This window comes from Columba livia, chromosome 1 (assembly GCF_036013475.1).
Source record: "Columba livia isolate bColLiv1 breed racing homer chromosome 1, bColLiv1.pat.W.v2, whole genome shotgun sequence".
Taxonomy (NCBI): domain Eukaryota; kingdom Metazoa; phylum Chordata; class Aves; order Columbiformes; family Columbidae; genus Columba; species Columba livia.
Window position 1 is genome coordinate 198,413,837 of NC_088602.1, and position 22,860 is coordinate 198,436,696.

Genomic DNA, 22,860 nt, shown 5'->3' on the forward strand with positions numbered 1-22,860 from the left:
TCATAAAACGAGGCAGTCTTCCCTTTGACTATTATATTAATAGATGGTAATAATACTGGATTAATTGTATGTATGGGTCTTTTGCATAAAATCTCAGTAATTAATGTTGTATCTTTATTACATGGGTGGTAAATATTTTCATTAATGAGTTTCAAGATATTTCCATAAAAATATAGAGATTCTCTATTGTCCTGCTAAAAAGGTGTCCTATTTCACCATTAATATTCCCGGAGAGTTGCCTGAAAAGCATAAGATATCCTTGTCCTTCTTCTGAACCTGAACGGTACAGGTGGAAAATGTTCTGCTATTAAACATAAAACTGAAAAGACATAAGGGTATAAAGCAATTGCATGCCATTTACCAACAGATTGAGGTTATAGAACCAGAACAGTTCAGTGAGAGATACATTCAGTTAAATTAGAAACATGGATATTTTCAAGTAGATTGACTGTTTCTTTTTGGTGCCAACATCTATGGGTGATTTTCAGACTGGAACTGTTCTGGCCCTTAGTATGTTAGAGCAGTCTATCAATTGCTGTAGTTCACAACAGCTGGATGAGACATCACAAGCTGCTGGGAGAAATAAATGTAACCCTTTCATTTCTTGACATCCTGCAGTGTTTGTGGGAATGTCGGAGAAGCTATTGGCAAACCTGTAGGCTTCACCAGTTTTCACCATCTGAGTTCCTCCTGCTCTGACTTTATTGGGAGAATTCTCATTTTGGCATCTACTGGCAAATTCTGGCTTCTCTGCATATATCAAGCAGCAAAATGGAACCATTATTTGGGGAGAAAATCTGAGCCATATTCTTTATTTATTGAACTATTATTTATTGAGGACTAGTTTACATTTCCTCAGTACAAATTCATGTAACTGAAGGGCACTTTATTAGAAGTTACACATGCACTATTCTATATTTTTAGAAATATGCTAATTCAGGGGTATGATAATATAAGCTTTTTTGAGACAGTGGAAAACTAGAAGAAAAATAACATGTGGAGGCAAGCCATCCATGTAATGTGCCCAACTTGTGAAAGGATGTCACAAATAGCTTTATCATTCTTGACAGACACAGAATAAAAACAAGATGGCCCTTTGTGCCCCACAAGAGTACTTCTTCAATCCTGAACACTGATTTTCAACTTTCTGCACTCTCAGTGCATTAACAATACTCGAATAATAGAACAGCATTTCTTCAAAATCCCTTCTGTGCTGTAGACAACGTTCTGCCTTGCAGGGTGGATTCCGCAAATACAGTTGGTTGGGGGAGGAGATAAAAGGAATTTTAAAGCAGTACTGGATGTGTAGCAAATCAGCCAAAATCTGGATAAAAATTCTGTGTATTCTTATTATTTGGAATTAAGAAATTCTAAAAAGATGGAATGAAATGAATTTTGACATTCTTACAAGCATTTCGTCATTTCACCACATATATATTCTAAATCTATGGGGACAAATCTTTAGCTGTGGTTTGTTCCGTGTTTGTTTTAATGTACTTTCAGATCACAGTATACAAGCATACGGTTAAGAAAAAAAAAACCCAGTTCAGTCATTTACGTGTTAGACTGAAAACTCACAGACAAGGAATTGTATTTTATGTATGATCATTGCATTGACTTCTGATCCTGCACATGCAGAAAAAATAATGCATTTATAAAATTATCTTACTGAGTCATGCAGGAAAAGTCTGTTTTGCCGACTTTTATGATATCTAAGACTCATCATATCTTTCAAAACATCTTCCCTCACAAAAGGTTTGAAGAAGGATATTAAAGTAGGATTTTACTGATCTGGGTCAAAGAATGAAGTATTAAATTCCATGTGTATCCTAACATTGATTCTCAGCTGTTTGTTCTTGAGGCAATCTGTTATAAACTGGAACTCCAAATGAGTTGAGAAACCAATTTTTTTGTACTAAAATGTGCACAAAATTTCATATTTCTACACCTTATCTTCAAGAGTGCCTGAATTTACATAGATAATCCATAGGGAAAAGAAATTCAAGATTAAGATTGTGTTGTTCTAGTAATAAAGGAAAGTAAGACAAAAACATATGATATTGCAGCAGCATCTGAATGTTGACTAATTGAATTGAATCTTATCTGAATGCACGTTTATCCTGGAACTTTCTCAACCTGATGGCTGAGATCTATTATCCAGCTTCAAGTCAAAAAACAGTTCAAGTGAAAAAAAAATTAAAAAAAAGAAAGAAAAAATATAAAAGAACCAATCTCTGTAGGAGTATTATTAGCTGCTTCAGTATAATTGCTTTTGGCTTGCATAGAGGAAAACACTAAATTCCTGCTATTTGTGGTATCAAATGACTATGTTAAGCAAACAGTGTTTTTCCAGACAAAGAGATTAAAAGTCCTTCAGACTGCAGTTAACATTATGCAATCATTACTTAGTTCCAGAAAGATATGCTACTTCTGTTCCTCAACATTGTTGAGTTTGATCTGCTTACCTGCTATTTACTATCTCTCCTTTTGAGAATTTCACTTAATTTGAGGAGTCTAATCAAAGGTAGTGCCTAGAAAATTACTGTAATTTATCTATATATCATTTAGAGATGAAGAGAGGTCTCTAGAGTTGATTCAGACTTTTTTGCAGCTCTGACATGTCTTGGGATCTTTCTTGCTTTTTGCTATCCAGAGATCCCAGGTTTCATAATTGTCTAACATAGACACCTCAGTTATATTCCTAATTTCAGTGGAGTAAAAAAAGGCTTTAGCATTTGCAGTCTATTTTTTATATCACCATCAATATTACTGACACTTTCTTGATTTAGCATTTTTCCTACCTACTCCTCTCAACTGTGATTCTTCTCCTACAATTATCAGAACAACCCGTAAGCCTCACAATTATTTATCTTACTGCTCAGTTAAATGGCTCGTATTTGCAACGTGAGAAGTAATGTAATGTAACTAAGATCCATCATTTAAATGTATTTTCATCTGAATTTTGGGTATCTAGACATGAGGAATCTTGTATTCCTACTTTCTGTAATTGATTATGAAGAGCAATTGGTAGCAGCCCCACCAAGCCCCGTCCCTTCATAGAAGACAATTGTAGCTGGTTACAGCTGGTCGTGTATTTGAACTGTGTTACAAAATCTCTTCAGTTTGAACAATAAGCATAGCTGAACGTGGCATGTTCTGCACTGTCTCAGCTTTTGAGTGACTGTTCCTTGGGAGCAGAGTTATTCTTTCTCATTATAGTGAATCTGTTCAGCAGTTACAAGGGGAAATCCTACTGTCGTAACAGCTAAAGAATAGTCAAACTGCTTTACTGTGGGTGATTTTACAGAAGAGTGAAAACCTCAGTCTTCTTTTGAAAAGTCATCACGTTCAGATTGTAACAGACTGTTATTACCATGTATTACAACAAACAGTATGATGTGACATGCCCTCTCTTGGGAATTATTTGCTCTTTGTAGTATATGGACCAAGAACAAGACTCAGTTACCAAAAATTCACCTCTCAAACTGAAATTTCTAGGGGGTGATTTGTTTCACTTTAACATATTAAACTACTTGGTGAATGTTGTAGAAATGTGCTGTCTTCTGCTGTTGTGCTGCGTAAGAGCCGACAACGAGGAGGCCTGTGGCAGGGTTAGGTAAACTCTTACTTGAATTGGTCGTGTCATGTTACAGCAATTAGTGCTTCTTGACCAGCAGAGGATGGAGATTTCTCAATACCTCCCTCAGGCAGCTGCTTGCATGATGTTCACAATTTAAACTAATCCCTTTCATACAGACTGGAGGTTTTGGGCTGAGGAAACTAGAGATGGGATTACGTTGTCCTACATTACACATACCAACAGTGAGAACAAAACTGTAGAATCTGGACGACCGAATTTCATACTCTTTCCTGAGAACTAGCACCCATCTTTCCATGCTGACATTTTACCTCCTGGTGATCAGCACCAGGTGAAAAGAGGAATTGCCTTTGCCATAGTAGCCCTACACTAGTACTAGTTGTTTTGCAGTCGTTTGGAGTGGGCAAATCCAGCCTGTCCCTGCTGATGGGTGAGGTCTGCAGTACTGTCTGCTCATCTTTGCTGATGTGTTACCCACACCAACTGTATTCCCAACGTCAGGGTGTCCTTTTGTCTGGCAGACGTGTCTCAGCTGGAGGAGCTGGGAGAGCCTGGAGTGCAACCAACAGGCTCCACATGCTCTGACCGGTATGTGGTTACAAGATGGTTATCTTTCTGTATAACTCTTTTTCTGCAGCCTTCCCTCTTGCCCCCCAACATTTTCTCTTTTTCCTTCTTCAGTTCTTTCTGACAATGAAGCTGTTTTCAGAATAGCCCGATCCAGGGTTACACAGCTGTACCATGTCAGACCTGACCTTGAATGCATTAACCGTAAGATATTTCCTACAGCTATTTTGATGGTAGGGGTTGCACTCTGTCATTTTGGAGGCTGTTACAGACACCACTGGAGGAAAAACATTCATGCTACACTTGTTCTGAGCTCAAAACTCATCAGACTATTTGCATGCACAGTGCTGGTGTGTGTCATGAGCCACACCATATTCTGTCTGTCTGGACGTGAGACCTGCACAAACACTTTAAGCCTAAGAACACATTTCACAGACACGTAACGAGTTCCCCTCTAGTGCCGACAACCCCCTGCACAAGGTAAAAGGTGCAGAGTGCCACAATCCCTTAGAAAGGAAGACATTTAACGTCAAAATATTTTTTAAAAACTTATAAAAGGCCACTCCAGCCTGAAAATAAAGAGCAAGCCAACCTGGTCATAAGTTAAAAGATGGGGCATTATGCCAGAAAAGGCAGTCTGCCTTGATTATGAAGTCAGATACTCAGTTCATGAAAAAAAAAATCTCACACACAAAAAGAACCCAAACGTTAGGTTTGCAAAAAGAAGAGGAGCCAGAAACCCAGTGTGTTAACCCCTCCCTCAGTGCTAGAGGGAAGGAAAGCAGCCTTGGCTCTTAGGTGCAGTGATGAGTATTTGTGGGGAAGAGTCAACTGTGCTACAAAGGCTGGAGGCTGGAAGGGCAAGAACTGGAAGCATCTTCTGGGGCACTGCTACCATCCTGACGTGTGGTGGGTGATGAGCTGCTGCTTAGCTTCTGCCTGGCTTTTCTGTGGCTGTCTCCTGTCTGCTAACTGTGTCCACTGTCAGACAACACATGTACCCTAAGCAAAGCTCGTGCTTTGCGCTGCTGCTCCCCTTAAGCAATGGAACTAAGCACATCAGGCTTCTGCAGCAGCTGGAGAGGTGGGGCGCAGCAAGAATCCCTCCTCGCAGACTTTATCTTTGCAGTTTCCTCCTTTGGATTCTTGTCTCCTCAGGCCTTATTTGGCACCCAGGAGAACATGCCAGACTGCTTTATTTTGGTGGATGTTTTGCAAATGAATTCCTGGTGCAGGGCACAGCTGTAGTCCGAGCTGTAAAAGATTATTATATTATACAACTTCAAAACCCTGGCAAATAGTGAGGTCTTTGTACGTGAATATCAGGAGAGACTATTTCTTGTGGAGGAATGGTTCACATGCATGCTGTCTGTAGAACATGAGGCTAAAAGGAAACTGTCCCATACTTTACATAGCATTTATATGTTAAAGGAACTACTTTGTGTGCTAAAGAGTGAACTGACATCTATTGGATTTGGGAAGCTGAAGAATTGACTCCCTGGAGTCATTCCCTGAAGTCACTGCCTGGAGTGATAAAGGGAATAAACGGAATCGACAGATCCATCTGTCCATTCACATTTTCACTGACTGTTGCTCTCTTGGAGTGTGCAGAGTTGGTGATGTGGTCCTACAGGAAGGATTCTGTAAACGAGCTCCATGTTAGTGTGATTGCACAGGACCTTGCCTTGTATCCCATCTGAATTTAACACACATTTTACTATGGATCTGGAAAAACCAGTGAAGATATTTTACCACATTCAAACCTTGCTTCAAACTAGATGTGAGCATCTGCCATGTGGGAATGACTCCTAAGGCTGGGAAAACAAAGGTACAAGGATGTGACAATGACAATCATTGCTATTCTCATTAATGGTGTTGACCGTAGAAATTGTTGAACCTTACTGTTGCTTGCTTAGTAAATGCATTTTTGGAACAGATCATGTCTTTTGATTGTGTTGTTAAATTTTCAGAATGATATGTGTAGCCCATGTATCTGTTTTTCTTTTAATGGGACTAATGCATTTCTTACTTTAGTGAGCATCTAGGTATCTATGATTTTAAAGTATTGAAAAGATCTTAGGCCTTTCCTGTGTTGTTTTTGTTAGGCTTGCTAAGACATAAATATTTTATTTCTTACTTAGATTTCAGTTGATGGCTTCAGAAATATTGCCAATGGCTGCAGTAGGATTCAAGATTTGCTGATCAACAAAATGCCAGCTCTTACGGATGGATGTATTCAAGTAAGAAATTGAAAAGAAATCTGTGCTTTGAGAAACTTCCTCATGTTGGAACTGGGTTGTCCTCTCAACTGACTTTATTGAAAGTTATGCAGATACAATTTAGGAGGAAAATTTACCTCCTAAAACATTTATAAAAACTATCACCTAATTATGTTTATGAAACTTACTCACTTGCTGTCACTTTCAGAAAATTTCGGTTGTCTTCTTTTGCTACCGGAGTGGCTGAATTGTGGTCTTCCAGTTTATAAATGAGAGTTTTTCAGTTTTTTTAGTTTTAAAGCAAATATAATATATATAAAAACCTTCTGTTCCTGTTTTTGCCCATCAAAAATGAATGCTCAGGCTTCTTCAAAAGTGATTGTTAATTAGATCACTGTCTCGGGTGTCTGCCATATTTCATGTCTCCCAGTTACTACTTTTCCTTGTGTTCCCAAATATAATACATATAAGGAGAATTTCAGTTGTTCAGATACCACTCATTGTCTAAAAGTTACTGTTAAAATGGATTACAACTGTTTGTTTGAAATGGTAACATTGGTGTTATATACAGAATATTTGCTGATCTTTTGTTATGTGACAGCATAAGTGTATAAATATTTTATTTCACCGTTTCTCCCTTTGAAGGCTCTGGTTGAAAAATGCCGACAGATAACGTCTGTTGTCTTTCTTGACTCTCCACATCTTTCTGATACAACCTTTAAAGCACTTGCTAAATGTAAACTTGTCAAGGTCGGCATTGAAGGTGAGTATAATAATTCACAAAATTATTAGGATGATGCATTTTTTTAAATTCATCCAGATAGTTTGAAATAAATAAGAATCTTTCACCTGATTCCAGTGGGTATTTGGATCAGGTCCTTAATGTATGTCAGATGCATAAGTTACATGTTTTTATTTTTCAACAGGGAATAATCAAATTACTGATTTAAGTTTCAAGTTGATGAGTAAATGCTGCCCGTACATCAGGCACATTCACGTGGCTGATTGCCACCAGATTACAGACGCCGGTCTCTCGATGATTTCACCATTGAAGCACATTCTTGTACTGAACGTCGCAGACTGTATAAGGTACTACATCACATCCAGATTTCTGTAAGCCATTGTAAAGGGATTTTACTAATGTTAATTACTATTAAGGTTATTAAGGTTAATAGGACTTGTAATAAGTCCTATTAGGACGTCTTTCAGTTTTAAAAATAAATTATTAGAATCTTAATACATGTATCTTAATATTTTTAAAAATAGGTTTTTGTTCCTGTATCATGTTTTCAAAAATCCATTAATTATTACTCCAGTTCAAGCAAAAATATCAACTGTAGATGTAATATTACTTAACAGCCATGGCATATTTTAGTGCTGGAATGCAGGTATGAAGATGAAAATGATAGCCAAAGACAACGCCAGTGCCACAACTATATTAAAATGCGGATATTGTTCAATTTTGTGAATATTAAATTAATGCTTTATAACTATCTAATATTATGATATAAATGAAACTGCAATTTGTTTTACAATTACCAAAAAACATTCTAATTTATTTTGTAGAGGAAGGGTATATTTTATATGAAGACTGTTTTCCAATTCAGGTGTGTCATATATCAGTAGAAACAAAGACAAATGAAAGGGTTTCCAAAGGCACGTGCTGGTTCCCTGTTCTGTGACACAGTGATGGAGCCAAGGGTGGGAAGGAACAGGGAAGGCAAAACCTCCAAACATTTCAAAATCAACAGACCTATAAAATAATCCAAAGACAGAATTGCTGCTTATCTTAACATTTCTGATGTCATGTGAAGTTTTAGGGATTCTGCTTTAATGTGTAACTAAAGTACTTTTTGTGCCTGTTGAAGCTGTATGAAAATCTGATCACATTGCGTGTAGATGCGCTGGGAAGTGCTGGAGGAACACGGTGACATCAGGCTGGTGGTTCAGCTGGGCAGGTGGGACAGCTGCCTGAATTTTCTGGTTTAACGTTTCGAAGGCTGGATTTTCCGGTCTGTCCGCCAAATCTCGGCTGTGAGTGCGTTTGCACATGTGTGCGCGGTCTCTGCTGCGAAAGAACTGCTGAATTACCTTAACAACATTTTCTAAGCAGTTGTAAAGCTATTGTAAAACTCTGTACTTACTTTATCGCTTTTGCAGACACTTGTAAAAGTTTCAGCGTTAACTGAGTTATAGATTGTAGCACATCTGAACTTGGTAAAGAGTTTGTCTCAAGAGATATGAAGCTACAGGTGGGGAATTGTTAGTATTTGTGTTTCTTTTATTTGGACAAGGTGTTGCTATAAAAGTTCATATTTGAGTTACGAACATTTAGGAATTTCTCGTAGAAATCAAAGGGAAGCACCATGCTGATGGTACAATCTTAAAAACAGTTTTTTAAATGCTTGGCCATCTTAGTACTCTTAATCAGTTTCCTTTTTTTTCCATGGATACTTTATCTTAATCTAAGAGTTTAAGTTTTTCTAACTTAGTCATATGCAAAATTTTGAGAAATGAAAGGAGCAGAAAGAGCAAATCTAACAATTCAGAATTCTTAAATTACAGGGAGTATTTAACTATATGTGAAAAATGAAGAAAGAAAATGAACTGATCATGATTACTAGAATTAATAGAGATGTGAGTAAAAAGGTGTCTAAAAATGGACACGGGCAATGTGATGGCTCATAACTTTGGCACATTTTCCCAGTGTCAGTGTGTTATCTTCATGTATGATTAAGCAGCATGTGGCCTGTGTTCTTATACAGTTAATCAGCTGATTATTGAAACTCAGCATGTGTACTTATAGCATAATTATTTCAAAAGTTACAATGTCACTATTTCAGCCCTGAAACCCAATGTGGTTATGGAATATATATATATATATATATATATATATATATATATATATATATATATAAATCTGTTGACTGTATTGCCAGGCTGTGCATTCCTTACAGACTTTATGTAAGTTAATTATTCTGAAAGTATAGTTCTTAAATTTGTCTATCTTAAATGAAAAACAACTGCACTGTGAAATAACAGCAATATATTTACCACAGTGGCTGAATTATTGCAGCATGATTACTTTAACACTTGATGAACTATAGCTTCATCTGTAGCGTGTGGTCACACAATGGGGGCTCTGTTCAGGTTATCATTTTATTAGTAGTACTATTCCTACCCATATGTTTCTAGGACTTTGGGACTTGCAGTGATTCTTTGTGCTGCAACAAACCATACAAGCCAAAACATGATTCACTCCAACAAAATTCTGGGATTCATTTTATATTCATCAGGGAACATGGAACATATACTGGGAATGCATTGAAAAGCTAAGGTACAAGTAATGTTAAACGTACCAGAGGTATGAACTGTATCGAAACACTTACCCAAGTTGTAGTCAGCTCTCTGACACTCTCAACTTGGCAGAAAGGTTTTTTATCTATCAACTTAATTTTTATAACCTTTGTGTATATTAAAGGTGGTTCGTGTGTGAGCCACACAGTTGATTAAGTGAAACACTTTGAGGAAGAACTCAGGTTAACTTCATACATGTGCACAGAACAGCTACTATATGTATATACCACCTATGACTTTTGCTTCTGTGCTCCATCATTTTTCATTTAAATTATTTCAGTTCCTTAAATCAGCAAAGATACTAAAACAAGTATTCCTCTGGAATGACTAAACAGGTTCTGATACGTTCTAGATGTGTTTTCCAAGCTCTGCCTTTTGGGGTGCTATCACAGCTGAGTGTTGGAACTAATAGAAATTCTCATCATCTCCATCAGACTTTTTTCCAGAAAGTTCTGGTTTTCAGTGGTTCCAGAGAACAGCATCTTTCTAATTGAGTCATTGATTATCCTGACTCCTTTTTTGGGTTTAAAAGGCTATTGAAAAAAATACCTTTATTAATTTCTGCTGATTTACAGTGTAGGCTGCTGAATGCAAATTTTATATTGACATGTATGGAGTAGGAAAAATACATATTATAAGTATTGCCTGCATTTCTCTTTTAGAATCAGTGATGGAGGTGTAAGGCCATTTGTACAAGGGTCTTCAGGAACTAAGCTAAGAGAGCTGAATTTGACTAATTGCATTCGTGTCACTGATGCTTCTGTCACAGAAATAGCACAAAGGTACAGTAATACAGTACAAAATTTTTCTAGTGTGGTTAGACTTGCAGTATGTTTCTAATGTTAAAGTTCTTAATATGTTAATAAGTGGGTAAAATTATACAGGCAATTATATGCAGAAAATTGTACTAGATAAATAACTAGTCCTTTTTGGCATTGTGAATCTCTAAAAATGGTGCATTATATAGAGAGGAATTCATCAATATAAATAAGGAAACCTGAGAATTCTTGATTTTAGGGGTGGGAAAAGTGCTTAAATGATGGTTGTCAGTGATAAAAGTGCATTAAAAGATTGGTATGTATAAGTCACATTTTTGTAAACTCAGTAAGTACTCACAAACAAAAAGCATGCTATTGCTAAACCTCTTCAATTCCTGTTCTTCAGAAAGAGTATTGGTATTGGCAATCAAAAGGCAATTTTTAAATCTCCAGAGGAGACTGGAGTCAGTCTTTCCACTCCTTACGAGTTCTCCCAGCAGGGCCCTGTTTATGCTTTTCTAACAGTAGTTTCAATTAATAGTAGCATACTTGCTGGGAATGCTTTCCCTGATTTAATGGTGGAGTGTTACCCCTAAGGCTCTGAGCATCAATTAATTGCCGGAGGAGTCAGATTTCTTAAATCTTCTGGTTTGATTATGGGAAGATACAGGTTATGGTGCTTTGTTATGCAGCAAAAATCAGTTTTCTGTGTATGGTCAGTGACTGCTGATTTGCAGAACCCCCGATGTCTTAATTTACTGTACAACATTATTTGTAAAGCTGTAGCTGGGTGTGGGTACAGCTGTGGAGCCCTGAATTCTGTCCTTGCATCAAGCTGTGAAGTTCTGTGCAAGATAGGAGAGATTTGGAGATGGGCAGAAGTCAAGCATCAAACTAATTAAAGAAATACTTTTATGTAATAGAGCTCCTCAATTTCCACATTTTGATTTGATTGCTGCTCATTGTTTGAAATATTTGTGATGCTTATGCATGAGTGGAACCCGTCAGAAGTCTGGAGTGCTTATTTTCATAGATCCCCTGAAAAAAACTTAACAAGGGTTATTACAAAAATATACTACATTTCTATAATAGAAGTGGAAAGCTGACATTTCTGGTTTTTTGCTTAATTTAGATGTCACGAATTGACCTACCTAAATCTGCGTTACTGTGAAAATGTCACTGATGCTGGAATTGAAGCCTTGGGAAATATATCGTCGTTGATATCCCTTGATGTCTCTGGAACCAGCATCTCAGATATGGTAGATATACGATTAAAGAATGAAGAATGTGTTTATTATTTATTTAGGCTTTCTGAAAAAAATGCAGTAAGAATCCATTCATTTAAAAGATTGCATGGGTGTGAAGCAGTGGAGCCGCAGTGTCATTAAAATGTATTTTAGAATGTATATAGTATAGTATTAGCCCACGTATAGAGAGTAACAAATGAAAGGTAATTCTTAAGTTGGACAATTCTTTTATTTGAAAGAGAGAAACAGAAATGGTCAGAAAGAGGAAGTTTGGCTGCTGGGAAGCTGCTTTGGGAAGAGTGTTTATTAAGCAGTTTTTTTTTGCTCTAGGGTGATTAGGCCTGAGAAAGACTGAACAACTGGTATTTTTATTAAAAAATTTAAATTTCTTAAAATTGTGTTTCTCATGAACTAGGTTTTACAGTGAAAAATCCTGAGCATTATCTGTAGCGGAAGCACGGCTCTACACTGTGGTCTGGAAAACAGCTGCCAGGGAAAGAATTACTAACAAGGTGTCTTTAATGTGTCAAATTGCTAAGACTGGGAAGCAAAACAGTGAGTGTGGGAGCCAGGTTAAGCATCACAGGCAACACATGAGTGTTCCTCGCAGGTCCTGCCTTGTGCGCAAGGTCCAGAGCCAGTCCTGATGCTTCTTCTACTTTTGGGGCAAACTCTTGTCGCTGAACACAAAAATCTGGGAGAAACCTGGTGAAGAAAACTTGCCGCAGAGACTATTCACTCAGTGTTCAAATGGAATTCTGACCAAGAACTTTATTTGGCTAAGGCACAGAGTTTGTGCAAAAGTAATTAAAATGTAAAAAAGTAATTTAAATACCTGTATCTTTAATGGAGGCCTGAAAACATTAAAACAAAATTAAGCTAAATAAAGAGGTTTGGGAAATCCAAGAATATTGAATGTGATCATTTAAAATATCACAAAAATAATATCTGAGTGAAATTTATGCGGCCTTGAGTTACAGTCCCACAGTGTTTCAACATAGATGTTTTCTTCTCTCTGCCTGCCACAGCCTGTCTTCTAAAACGCTGTGTTGCTTCTTACTCCAGCTTTCACACAGCCCAACCCATGACCCCGGCAATAAGCCAAGCTCTTGTGCTTACTCTGCATTTCTAAGACTTTCAGTTTTCTCTCTCCTACAAGGCAGATCAATTAACCTGGAAACCGACCATTTATCTTTTTTGTAATCTCTGATCTGATTGCTAGTACTAGCTACAAAACTGTTATGGTTCTTGCTGTTTGCTATGTTGAAATATATAACATTCAAACATGTATAACAAATACAATTTCTAATCTTCAAGCACTGTTTGATAAAAGAAAATCTAGCTGTATGCTTTGTAACAAGCTACTATTTGTATTCTTTGTCTTTATATCATGTGTTTTGTTAGCACCTAGGGGAAGTTGTATAAAGATCTATTTCAATTTAGATTCTGTAAGTATTGCTTTAAAAACGTAGCAGAGAGTGCAATGTTTTATGTGCAGCAATCAACTGCATTACGCTGTGCTGGTAAAGAAGAATTGCAAACCTCATATGCTTTCCCACAGCCTGTGCAGCAGATCTCTGTTGCTTTTGCTCTCTTGCTCTTCAGTATGAAAGAGGTAGTATGTGCTACATGGATTTGCACTACACAAGAGAATTCTCCTTTCTGGTTTTTCAAACGACAGCAGAATCGTTCTGCAGAGCAGAATTCACTGCAGTAAGGATGACATACACTTAAGGGAAGGATGGGGAAAAAGACACATTAGAGTCAGATTTTCTCACAGATTTGTCTCAGGCACACGTTTTTAAGTCTCAACAACTTTTTTTAATAGTGGGAAGGACATTTGTTCTGATTTAGTCTGAAGTACTAGAAACTGGTTTCTTAGAGTTATAAACAACTTAAAAGAGATTTAGAAATGAAAAGAATTGCAACTTAGTGACAGCATTTATTATTTTTTTTTAAAAACCACCACAATGCCAGACCAAAGATGTTGAGTTCTTTGCAAAAAATAGCTTTAAATTCTTTGAGAAAACTTCTTTTTCTAGCTACCTCCCCACCCCTCATTGTTTTGTCTCATGTTTTGCTCTTCTAAACTCCCTGGAATAGGAACCATAGTGTTCTAAATTGTAAGTATGGCGAACATGTTCATGAATGCATAGATAACATCACAAGTAATTTTAGATATCATTTTAAAGGTATTTACAATATACGCAAGGTCTTTAAGTTTCTATTACGGAGCTGGAAACATTCGCATTTAGGACCAAAACCTATTTGTCTTTTTGATAACAGCAGACTCAGTGGAAATGCTTCCGTGAGTTAGAGCAGCAGTTTCATTTATACGATTTATTCTCATACTCTCCATATTTTTGTTAAAACGTCTTGAAGTTTTTCTGATGTCTATATGATACAGCGTTGGAAGCTTCGCAAGCGAGCAGCTGCCTCGCTGTCCTCATTCCGACACAAGCTGCTCATGCATCTGGCCTGGCCCACCCATCTTCTTGGGACATTAAAAACAGATTAAATATAGAAGTGTCAGGACAGTTGAAGGAAGTGTCTTAAGTCAAGCAGGATTTAGACAGAAAAGGCATTAAAAAGAATAAAGGAATTTTTAAAGAAACTTATTTGACTCCTGAGTTATACAGAAGATCCAACAACAAAACCAGTAGATGCCCTGACGTCAACTCAGGGACCTTCATATCAGTGGTGAATTATATGCAGTGTAATAATGAGAGAGAAAAAAACAACCTAAAACCTAAACAATATGCAAAATACTTTGAAAATGACAAGAACCCTGATTCACTTCTGATATCAAAGATAAAAAGGAAATGTGATGTGTATAGAGAAACGTTCTTTACTTCTGCATTTTCTGTAATGACTGTCATGTGTTAAATTCTCTCTCGTAATAATCTAGGGCCTCATTCTCTCTCCTGGCTGAAATGCCTCCTCAAGAATTGTCTGTGGAATCAAGTCAGCTAATCAGTCACAGATTTTTCGTGTGGTATGTGTAGTTACACTTTAAAGTTGAGGATAATTTGTAATCATGGGGAACTCTGGCGCAGTGGTTATATGGATGTATAAGCAGCCCAGCTTCTTGTCTTATGTGTTTGTACTTAATGGTCTTCAGATCCTGGCTGGTCTCAAAGGCCAAGCTGCAACATAAATATTTACAAATATTTTAATAAGAAATTTCTAAATAGGAAAAAAACCCTCAACATCCCAGAAAGTGGCATTTTGGCTTTCCACAGTTTTCTAGAGTAATTTCTGTGCATTTTTAGTGGGATTCTGAATCTATGGTGAGTTGAATACATAGCCCAGCTCCACATTTTGGTCTGTTAGAAAATCAGGCCAGAGAGACTGAGGAAGAGCCTTGTAAAGGTTAAGAAAAAATATTATCAGGTCTAATAGATATAACCAGACTGCAAATGAACTAGTAGCATTTCCTTTGCAAAAGACAGGATGTGACAAATCACGTGCATTCCCAAGGCAGGGAAAAGGAAATGTTAAAATGTATTAAACTGGTCTTCAAATTCAGGTGTTAGCATTCCAGTTTGCTTGGGAGAATAGAGAAAGTTAGAATTTGACCTGGAGACTTAAAAACTTATTTCTGCTTAAAAATAGGAAATACTAACACAGAGAGTCCTTGTAGTTGATGCCAGATGTGCGAACACCTTGAGTCCCAATGCAAATCAGTAGGAATTAAAGGCACTTAGCAATGTTGAAAATTTGGCTCAATATTTTTACAGAACATTTTGTTACAATGGAAGCTCTGTCGTCTGGGCTTAGTGTAAAGAAACATTGGCAACTATATTTCATAAATTATGTTCTGGTCTAACCGCAAATGATGTTAGGTACAGAAATTAAATTTTATGGTGTGCATTATACACGAAGTTGTACAAGGGGATTTCTGCACTGTGGTAGAAAAATGTCTCTCCAGTTCCTGGAAACAGATCCAACTCACCTTTATAGTAGCTCTGGTACTGGAAATAGTAGAGCAACCTTTGCTTAAGGACTTAGCGATTTTTGAGAAGGTGTTTGCTATCTGAAACTGAACTGTGCTCTGCCACATATGCATTGTTATTAGCAAAATGTACTGCACGATAGGAGTGACACTCTTCTCTTCTAGTAAGTTCATTAAACAGATGCCTGACTGTGGGTAACAGAAATCTGGGAGTTGAAAGGATAAGGTGAGCCATTTCATATTAAATGGCTCAGAAATGGAAGGTGGGAGATGCCTCCTAAGAGCTCTCTTCCAACATCAGAGTCACTTTGAGGTCAGTCTGTATGGTTTGAGCTATGAGCAGGAATTAACATCTGTGTGTGTCTGGAACATAAAGACACATTACAGATGCTGACCTGTAGGGTTACAGAGAGGTATGTGAGCAGAAACCTCAGAAGACGTTTAAAACAGCGTAGCACATGGTTATTATTAGCGGGAGACGGCACATTCATTGCAGTCTGCAGTTGAAAGGCAGAGACTTGCAGCTCATGAATGTCAATAACGAAGGGCAGTGCTTAGGGATGCCATCACCTCCGGGGGCTTCTGTCTTTAGCAAGTAAAGACCCTCACCAACCAGTACAGTCGATACTTATCTTCTCATCTGCAAAAAACGTGGTGAAATAATAATAAATGATGTTCTGCAAATGTTTGTAGGCCTCACGTAATAAAGTAAAAGCAACAGAACAAAAATCGCTTTGAAAAAAACCACAGCTATTGGAGAGGAATAAATAGTTTCTTTTATTTTCTAAATGGAAGTGGTTATATACTAATACATGCTATGCAAGAGATGCAGGACAAAGTCTTCCCTTTCTCCACGGCAACAGATGATTGATCCAAGACAGATGGGGTGACACCTTCATGTTAAAGGGGAAATATGTTTTTGGAGACACATAGAGTACGTGATCCTGGTCTGTATGCTGCTCAGTATCTGTTTTGCTAGCATCCATATCCAGGAGCTCCAATCATAATATGATAGCTCTGACCATATCTTTCAACTTAGTGTAAAAGATAAAAGTCTCTGGAAATAGGTCAGTATCCTGGATGGGAATCCCCGATGTGATTTATCAGGGAACACTAATGAATAAATCTGGAAGTCTAATAAAACTAGTGATAATTAGCTCCTTTGTATATATGTTAGATACAAAGGTAATGTTAAAAATTTCATATAGATTAGACTTCCTGTGTAGAGCTTGTTTGAAGAGGTTTATTTTTGGAAACATAAAAGTTTTGTAATTTTCCTATGTAATAGACAGTTCCTAATGACATTCCCTGTCTTCCGTGTCTTCACTCTTTCTTTTCTCAAATCTGGAATTATTAATGTAACACCTCAAACGAGACCTTGATTTTCCTTGGGAAAAAAAAGGGGAGTTGTTCTGTGATTCAGTGTCACTCTAGTTATATCAAATTATTATAAATTAACTTTGAAGTCATAGCAGCATTAGTTGTTACACAGCAACAAAACTTTACAATATTATTTAGTATTTCATTGCCATGTGTATTAAAGTGATACCACATTTAAATAAGGAAAAACGCAAGAAGAAATGATGTCTATAAGGTCACACCTATCACTATCAGTCTCTGCTGTACGGAATTCAAGTTCTGACATAAACCCATTTGGGGTTTAAGTAGTGTTCTGGTCAACAAAGGTTTGAAATCTATATACTAATAGTTTCATTAAGTTATTGAAAATAGTGGTCACCACATAACTCTGTCTGCTGATCAAAATGCAAATGTCTTTGTCTCCCTAAGTAGCTGCGATTGGAAATCTCTTTCCTTGATCCTTTTTGTTTTTATTTAGCCTGTGAGCTTTCAGGAATTCGCAAAATTTGAACTGCAGCCGCACTCTTCCAGCATTATCATTACAGTGTCCACATCTGGATCCCAGACACTATTTACATGCGCTTGTTTTTTCAAGATATTTCCTCTCCATGCAGTGCTGTTCACTGCCTAATTGTAGATAATTTATTAACCATATGCAACGAAGCGATAACTTTGTTTTTCAGTAAAGTTTACTGATATGAAGCACAGAGATCTTCTGCTGTGCCTATCAAAATACATTTTACAAAATCAACATTTAATTCTCCTTCAGAATAGAGAGTTTAGGATCGGAACATGGTCCCATTTCCTGGTGTACAAGCAGTAAAAATCAGAAAGCACTTTCAGATCCTTTTGGACTCCTAAACCAGGAATTTACTGAAGTTTTCAGCTCGCTGTTGTCTTGAATACGGGGGTTGTTCATGCACCTCTGGGTGCGACTGCACCATTTCAGATGTTGTCTCGTACCACAGCTGTAGCCACAAAGCCCTCACTGGTAAGCAAATCATAAAGGCAGAAATTTTAAGGTATTATTTCATCATAGCAAATAGTATTTTGTTCTTCCAACAAAGAATCTGTGAAAAGTTCTTTCAACCCTAAATTTTGGAGTGTCTGTAAGTGTGTTTTGCTTTATGAGATTCCTGGTCTGTGTCCTGTGTGAGTATTTCACACCACACTATTTTCTTCAGTTTCTTTCCTTCTGAACAGGTAGGAAAATCTATTTTTTTTTCTTTCTCAATTGAATTATTTCTGCAAAGAATTCTTAAAACTTGTACATACTTCAAGCAAAAATCAGAAGATAAACTATATGTGTTCTGCTGAAGAGAATGTCTTCGAAGGTGATGGAATTCTTAGAAGCTTTAATATATAGGCATTGGATATTATTGACCATTTTAACATATTAAAGGTAATTACATATAATTGCATGTATTGCTTTTAATTAAGTTTTAATTTAAATTTTCTGGAATTTTTTAGGGCTTGAGGGCCCTTGGACGCCAAGGAAAAATAAAGGAACTTTCTCTATCAGAATGCAAAAACATCAGTGATACTGGGATTCAGGTAAAACTTCACCTCTTTCCTTGATGTTTCCTGGAAGCCTCTCTGTTTCTTAAAACTTAACCATGTCCAAAACCGGTCTTATTTTACTCTGTATGTCATAATTCATTCTTCATTACACCATTCTACACTCTCACTCTTACAAATTATTCTTCCCTTTTATTCCTATCAATTTTTTTTTCATTGCTTCCATGAAAGCAGCAGCGAGCACCCTGTGGGAGGAGCACCCAGGTAGAGGAACTGTCAGAGCTCCAGAAGGAGGTGAGCAGGCTGGGGAGCACCAGGGAGTGCGAAAGGGAGAGGGACGACTGGGATCACACCCTGCCTGCCCTGGGACAGGCCTGACAGGCAGACAGGACACACAATACAGAGGATTCCTTTTCCTCTGTCTGTCTTAACACAGTGACCTAAGGGGGCAGGAGGCAATGGTGACCGGCTCCTGCCCGGTGCAGCAGGTGTCTCCTCTGTGACCGCCCCACCTTCCCAGGTGCCCCTGCATGAGAGGCACGACGCTCTGCATGTGTAACCGAACACTGATGAGGATGATGGTTCATCCAGCTTGGAGGTGTCACTGATACGACCCACCTCAAAAACTGCTTCCAAAAAGTAAAAAAGTGTCATTGCCATAGGAGCCTCCCTTCTGAAGGGAACAGAAGGCCTGATTTGCAGACCAGACCCACTTCTTAGGAAGTCTGCTTCCTCACAGAATCACAGAATGTCAGGGATTGGAAGAGACCTCAAAAGCTCATCCAGTCCAATCCCCCTGCCGGAGCAGGAACACCCAGATGAGGTTACACAGGAATGTGTCCAGGCGGGTTTGAATGTCTCCAGAGAAGGAGACTCCACAACCTCCCTGGGCAGCCTGTTCCAGTGTCTGTCACCCTCACTGAGAAGAAGTTTCTTCTCAAATTTAAGTGGAACCTCTTGTGTTCCAGTTTGAACCCATTACCCCTTGTCCTATCATTGGTTGTCACTGAGAAGAGCCTGGCTCCATCCTCGTGACACTCACCCTTTAGATATTTGTAAACATTAACGAGGTCACCCCTCAGTCTCCTCTTCTCCAAACTAAAGAGACCCAGCTCCCTCAGCCTTTCCTCATAAGGGAGGTGCTCCACTCCTTTCATCATCTTTGTTGCCCTGCGCTGGACTCTCTCCAGCAGTTCCCTGTCCCTCTGGAACTGAGGGGCCCAGAACTGGACACAATATTCCAGATGTGGTCTCAGCAGGGCAGAGTAGAGGGGAAGGAGAACCTCTCTGGACCTACCAACGACCCCCCCTTCTAATCCACCCCAGGATGCCATTGGCCTTCCTGGCCACAAGGGCACAGTGCTGGCTCATGGTCATCCTGTTGTCCACCAGGACCCCCAGGTCCCTTTCCCCTGCACTGCTGGGGCCAGAGATAAAGATGTGAGGACAAAGCTTCCTGCTCTGGTACGGCCCTCAGATTATGATCTGTTAGTGATTTTTCAGGTAGGCAGTGATGAAGCTGCAGCAAGAAGTCCAAGGGCCATCCAGAGAGACTTCAGGGCCTTAGGACAGCTGGTCAAGGGATCAGGAGCACAAGTAGTGTTCTCCTCTGTCCTTCCAGTCCCGGGGAACAAGCAGGAAGAGCCAGCACATCAGTACCTGCCTCTGAGCCTCATGTCACCACCAGAATTTTGGGTTTTATGATCATGGGTCAGTTTACATGAGACTGGGCCTGCCAGTGACAGACAGGGTACACCTGTCTCAAAGTGGGGAAAGGATCTTTGCACAGCAGTTATTGGGACTCATTGAAAGAGCTTTAGACTAGATTTGAAGGGGGAAAGAGATAAAACCAGGCTCACTAGAGATAAGCCTGGGACTTGGCAGTGTTAGGTTAATGGTTGGACTTGATCTTAAAGGTCTTTTCCAACCAAAACAATTCTATGATTCTATGTTTCTATTATTCTAATCTTGAATTTTGCCTTCTGCTTGACTCTGAAATTCTCTCCACAAGAGCCCCAATTTCTAGTGAATTGTACTGTGCAAACTGCAATCTAGACTGCTGGTACTATTATTTCTTTCTTGCTTTACAAATCCTTCACTGATTTCTGTCTAGAAGATAGGTTTCCTATTGCTGCTGTGGGCTTCCAGGTCTTGCTTTCTGCTTCTTTAGTCAGTCATTTGCTGAATGCCATATTTCGATGACTTAACATGCCTCACTCAATGAAATAGTTGAATTTCTTTTAATCTGTTACACATGGTTCTTAATTTGCTGCTGATATATTACTATGCATCATATCTCTTACTGACACAAAAATGTCTTAATATATGTCTGAAGGCACGTTTCTTACCAGCATAAATTATATGACTACTATGATTAAAAATAACAAATCGTATTTCAAAAAGAATTGCATGTGCATCTTCACCAGATTGAATAGATGGCTCAGTTGTTTTATGGGAAAATTAGCACAAATTGCACAGTGTCATGATTTGAATAAAAAAGCTTTTAAAATGTCCTATGAAAACATCAAATGCATAATTTATTCATATCTAATGATGAAACTAATCTGCTAGAAAATGGACTAAATGTGTTTTAAACTAGGTGTTTGAAATACTGATGTCTTATTCTAAAGATCTCACGATGCTCACAGCAAGACACCTGTTGAGTCTCACTAAGTGTCTTTTCTTCCATTGTTTTTATTTTAAAAATGGTTATTATAGACAGTGGATTCCGGCAACGTAAAGCTAGATATTGTTCTTAAAATAAAAATAATAGGTTAAAAATGTGTTGTTTAGTTGTTCTGATCTCAAACTTAGCCTATGAAGTTAGAAATTTCCCAGGGTCAATAATCTTTATAAAGGAATCAAACAGGAAATTAATTAATTTGTAGAAAGACAGTTATTTACCTTGATGATAAATTATGAAGTTACACAGTGAGAAAATATTTTATCTTTTGAATAATCAGCAATTACCATGGAAATATTATTAATAATACAGTATTTGAATTTCATTTTACAATCCTTATGCATTTTTTGATACCTCTGATCTACTGACTCTTGCTTTTTTTAATGAATGTCAACAATGAGATTTGCCATCCAGATATTTGTTAGACATACACTATCATCACAGCGGTAACCACTGACTCTTGTTTTGGTAAAATCGGTTATGCGGTGTTACTATAATTCTTTTTATGGGTAAAGCATTGCCCTGGAAACTGGAAAAGCTTCAGAGAGAGTAACAGGGATGATCAGAGGTCTGGTACAATCACCTCTATAAAAGGAACAGACAAGCGCAGAACTCACGGTGTGGAAAGGAGATGGCTGAGGGAACACGACAGAGATCTGTTCAATCACAAGTGGCGCGAAAAGGGGGCACAGGGGTCAACTTTTTGCTGTTTACTTCCATACTTAATCAAGGGGGTGTGAAACGGACCTAGTTTGAAAATTGAGAGTGAAAAACGGAGATGACTGTCTCCAAAATATTTTGACAAACTCAATAGGATTGCATAGATTTACTGCTTTCTGTTTCAGAGCAATATAAGAAATAAACACTAGTTGGTAACTTTATGGTAGAAAAAAGATACATCCCTCTTATTAGGTAGGAGAGAGGATTTACATCCAAATAAGAGCACTTCCACTGTAACTGAGAATTGTTCCTAACCATGTATAGCAGAAACGCTTAAATCATGTTTATTAACGATACAAATTTCATGCCCATAAACACTTGCAGATTGTGAGGCTGCAGGTACAAGCGATGCCATCACGTAATCCCCGTCTTCAGCTCCCACATTTTTTCCACTTTAAAGCTCCCACATCCATCATTTTATAGCCATATATTGTAAGGATGAGTCAGTTGTTGCTGCACCACAAGGGATGCATCTGGATTGAATCTTGTTGCCCAGTATACACGTCAGGCTATAAGGATTTGCTTCTTTAGGAATAATTCTGACTGGCCGTTTGTGAATGTTCTGTGTAAAGGTCCATGTTTTTAACCAAAACTTTTACCAAGTGTGTACACCTTGAGTATCTCATGGAAAGTCTTGTAGTGCTTTCGGAGGAGAATATTCACATCTGCATTGTGCTCTCCTTCTGGCTAAGAAACTATTTCAGTTGTCTCACTACACAGAGTAAGTTCAAAAAAAGACTGTGAAAAACTAAGTGTTTCTGCTTTCCTTGTCTGCCGTATGAATTTGAACATTTAGAGGAAAGAGCACCAGCAGGGAGTACAGGCAGGAGTTACAGAAGCTGTGTTGTCATGGGCCCAGGGAGGGCAGGAGAAAAAAGA

At 38.1% G+C, this 22,860-nt stretch overlaps 1 protein-coding gene across 8 annotated transcripts in view; it reads left to right on the plus strand.

Annotated features, from left to right (window-relative positions):
- The window catches only part of FBXL13 (F-box and leucine rich repeat protein 13), a 97,605-nt gene that overhangs the window by 48,610 nt on the left and 26,135 nt on the right, over positions 1 to 22,860 (plus strand). For 5 of the 8 annotated variants that reach the window (XM_065049137.1, XM_065049139.1, XM_021296025.2 and 2 more), the window contains 7 exons: positions 6,307 to 6,405; positions 7,030 to 7,147; positions 7,311 to 7,473; positions 10,404 to 10,523; positions 11,632 to 11,758; positions 18,531 to 18,614; positions 18,813 to 18,872. In XM_065049137.1, the coding sequence (XP_064905209.1) occupies positions 6,307 to 6,405; positions 7,030 to 7,147; positions 7,311 to 7,473; positions 10,404 to 10,523; positions 11,632 to 11,758; positions 18,531 to 18,614; positions 18,813 to 18,872 (771 nt within the window). The remainder of the gene's footprint in view (positions 1 to 6,306; positions 6,406 to 7,029; positions 7,148 to 7,310; positions 7,474 to 10,403; positions 10,524 to 11,631; positions 11,759 to 18,530; positions 18,615 to 18,812; positions 18,873 to 22,860) is intronic. The other 3 variants (XM_065049141.1, XM_021296185.2, XM_065049138.1) reach the window with 1 other exon arrangement.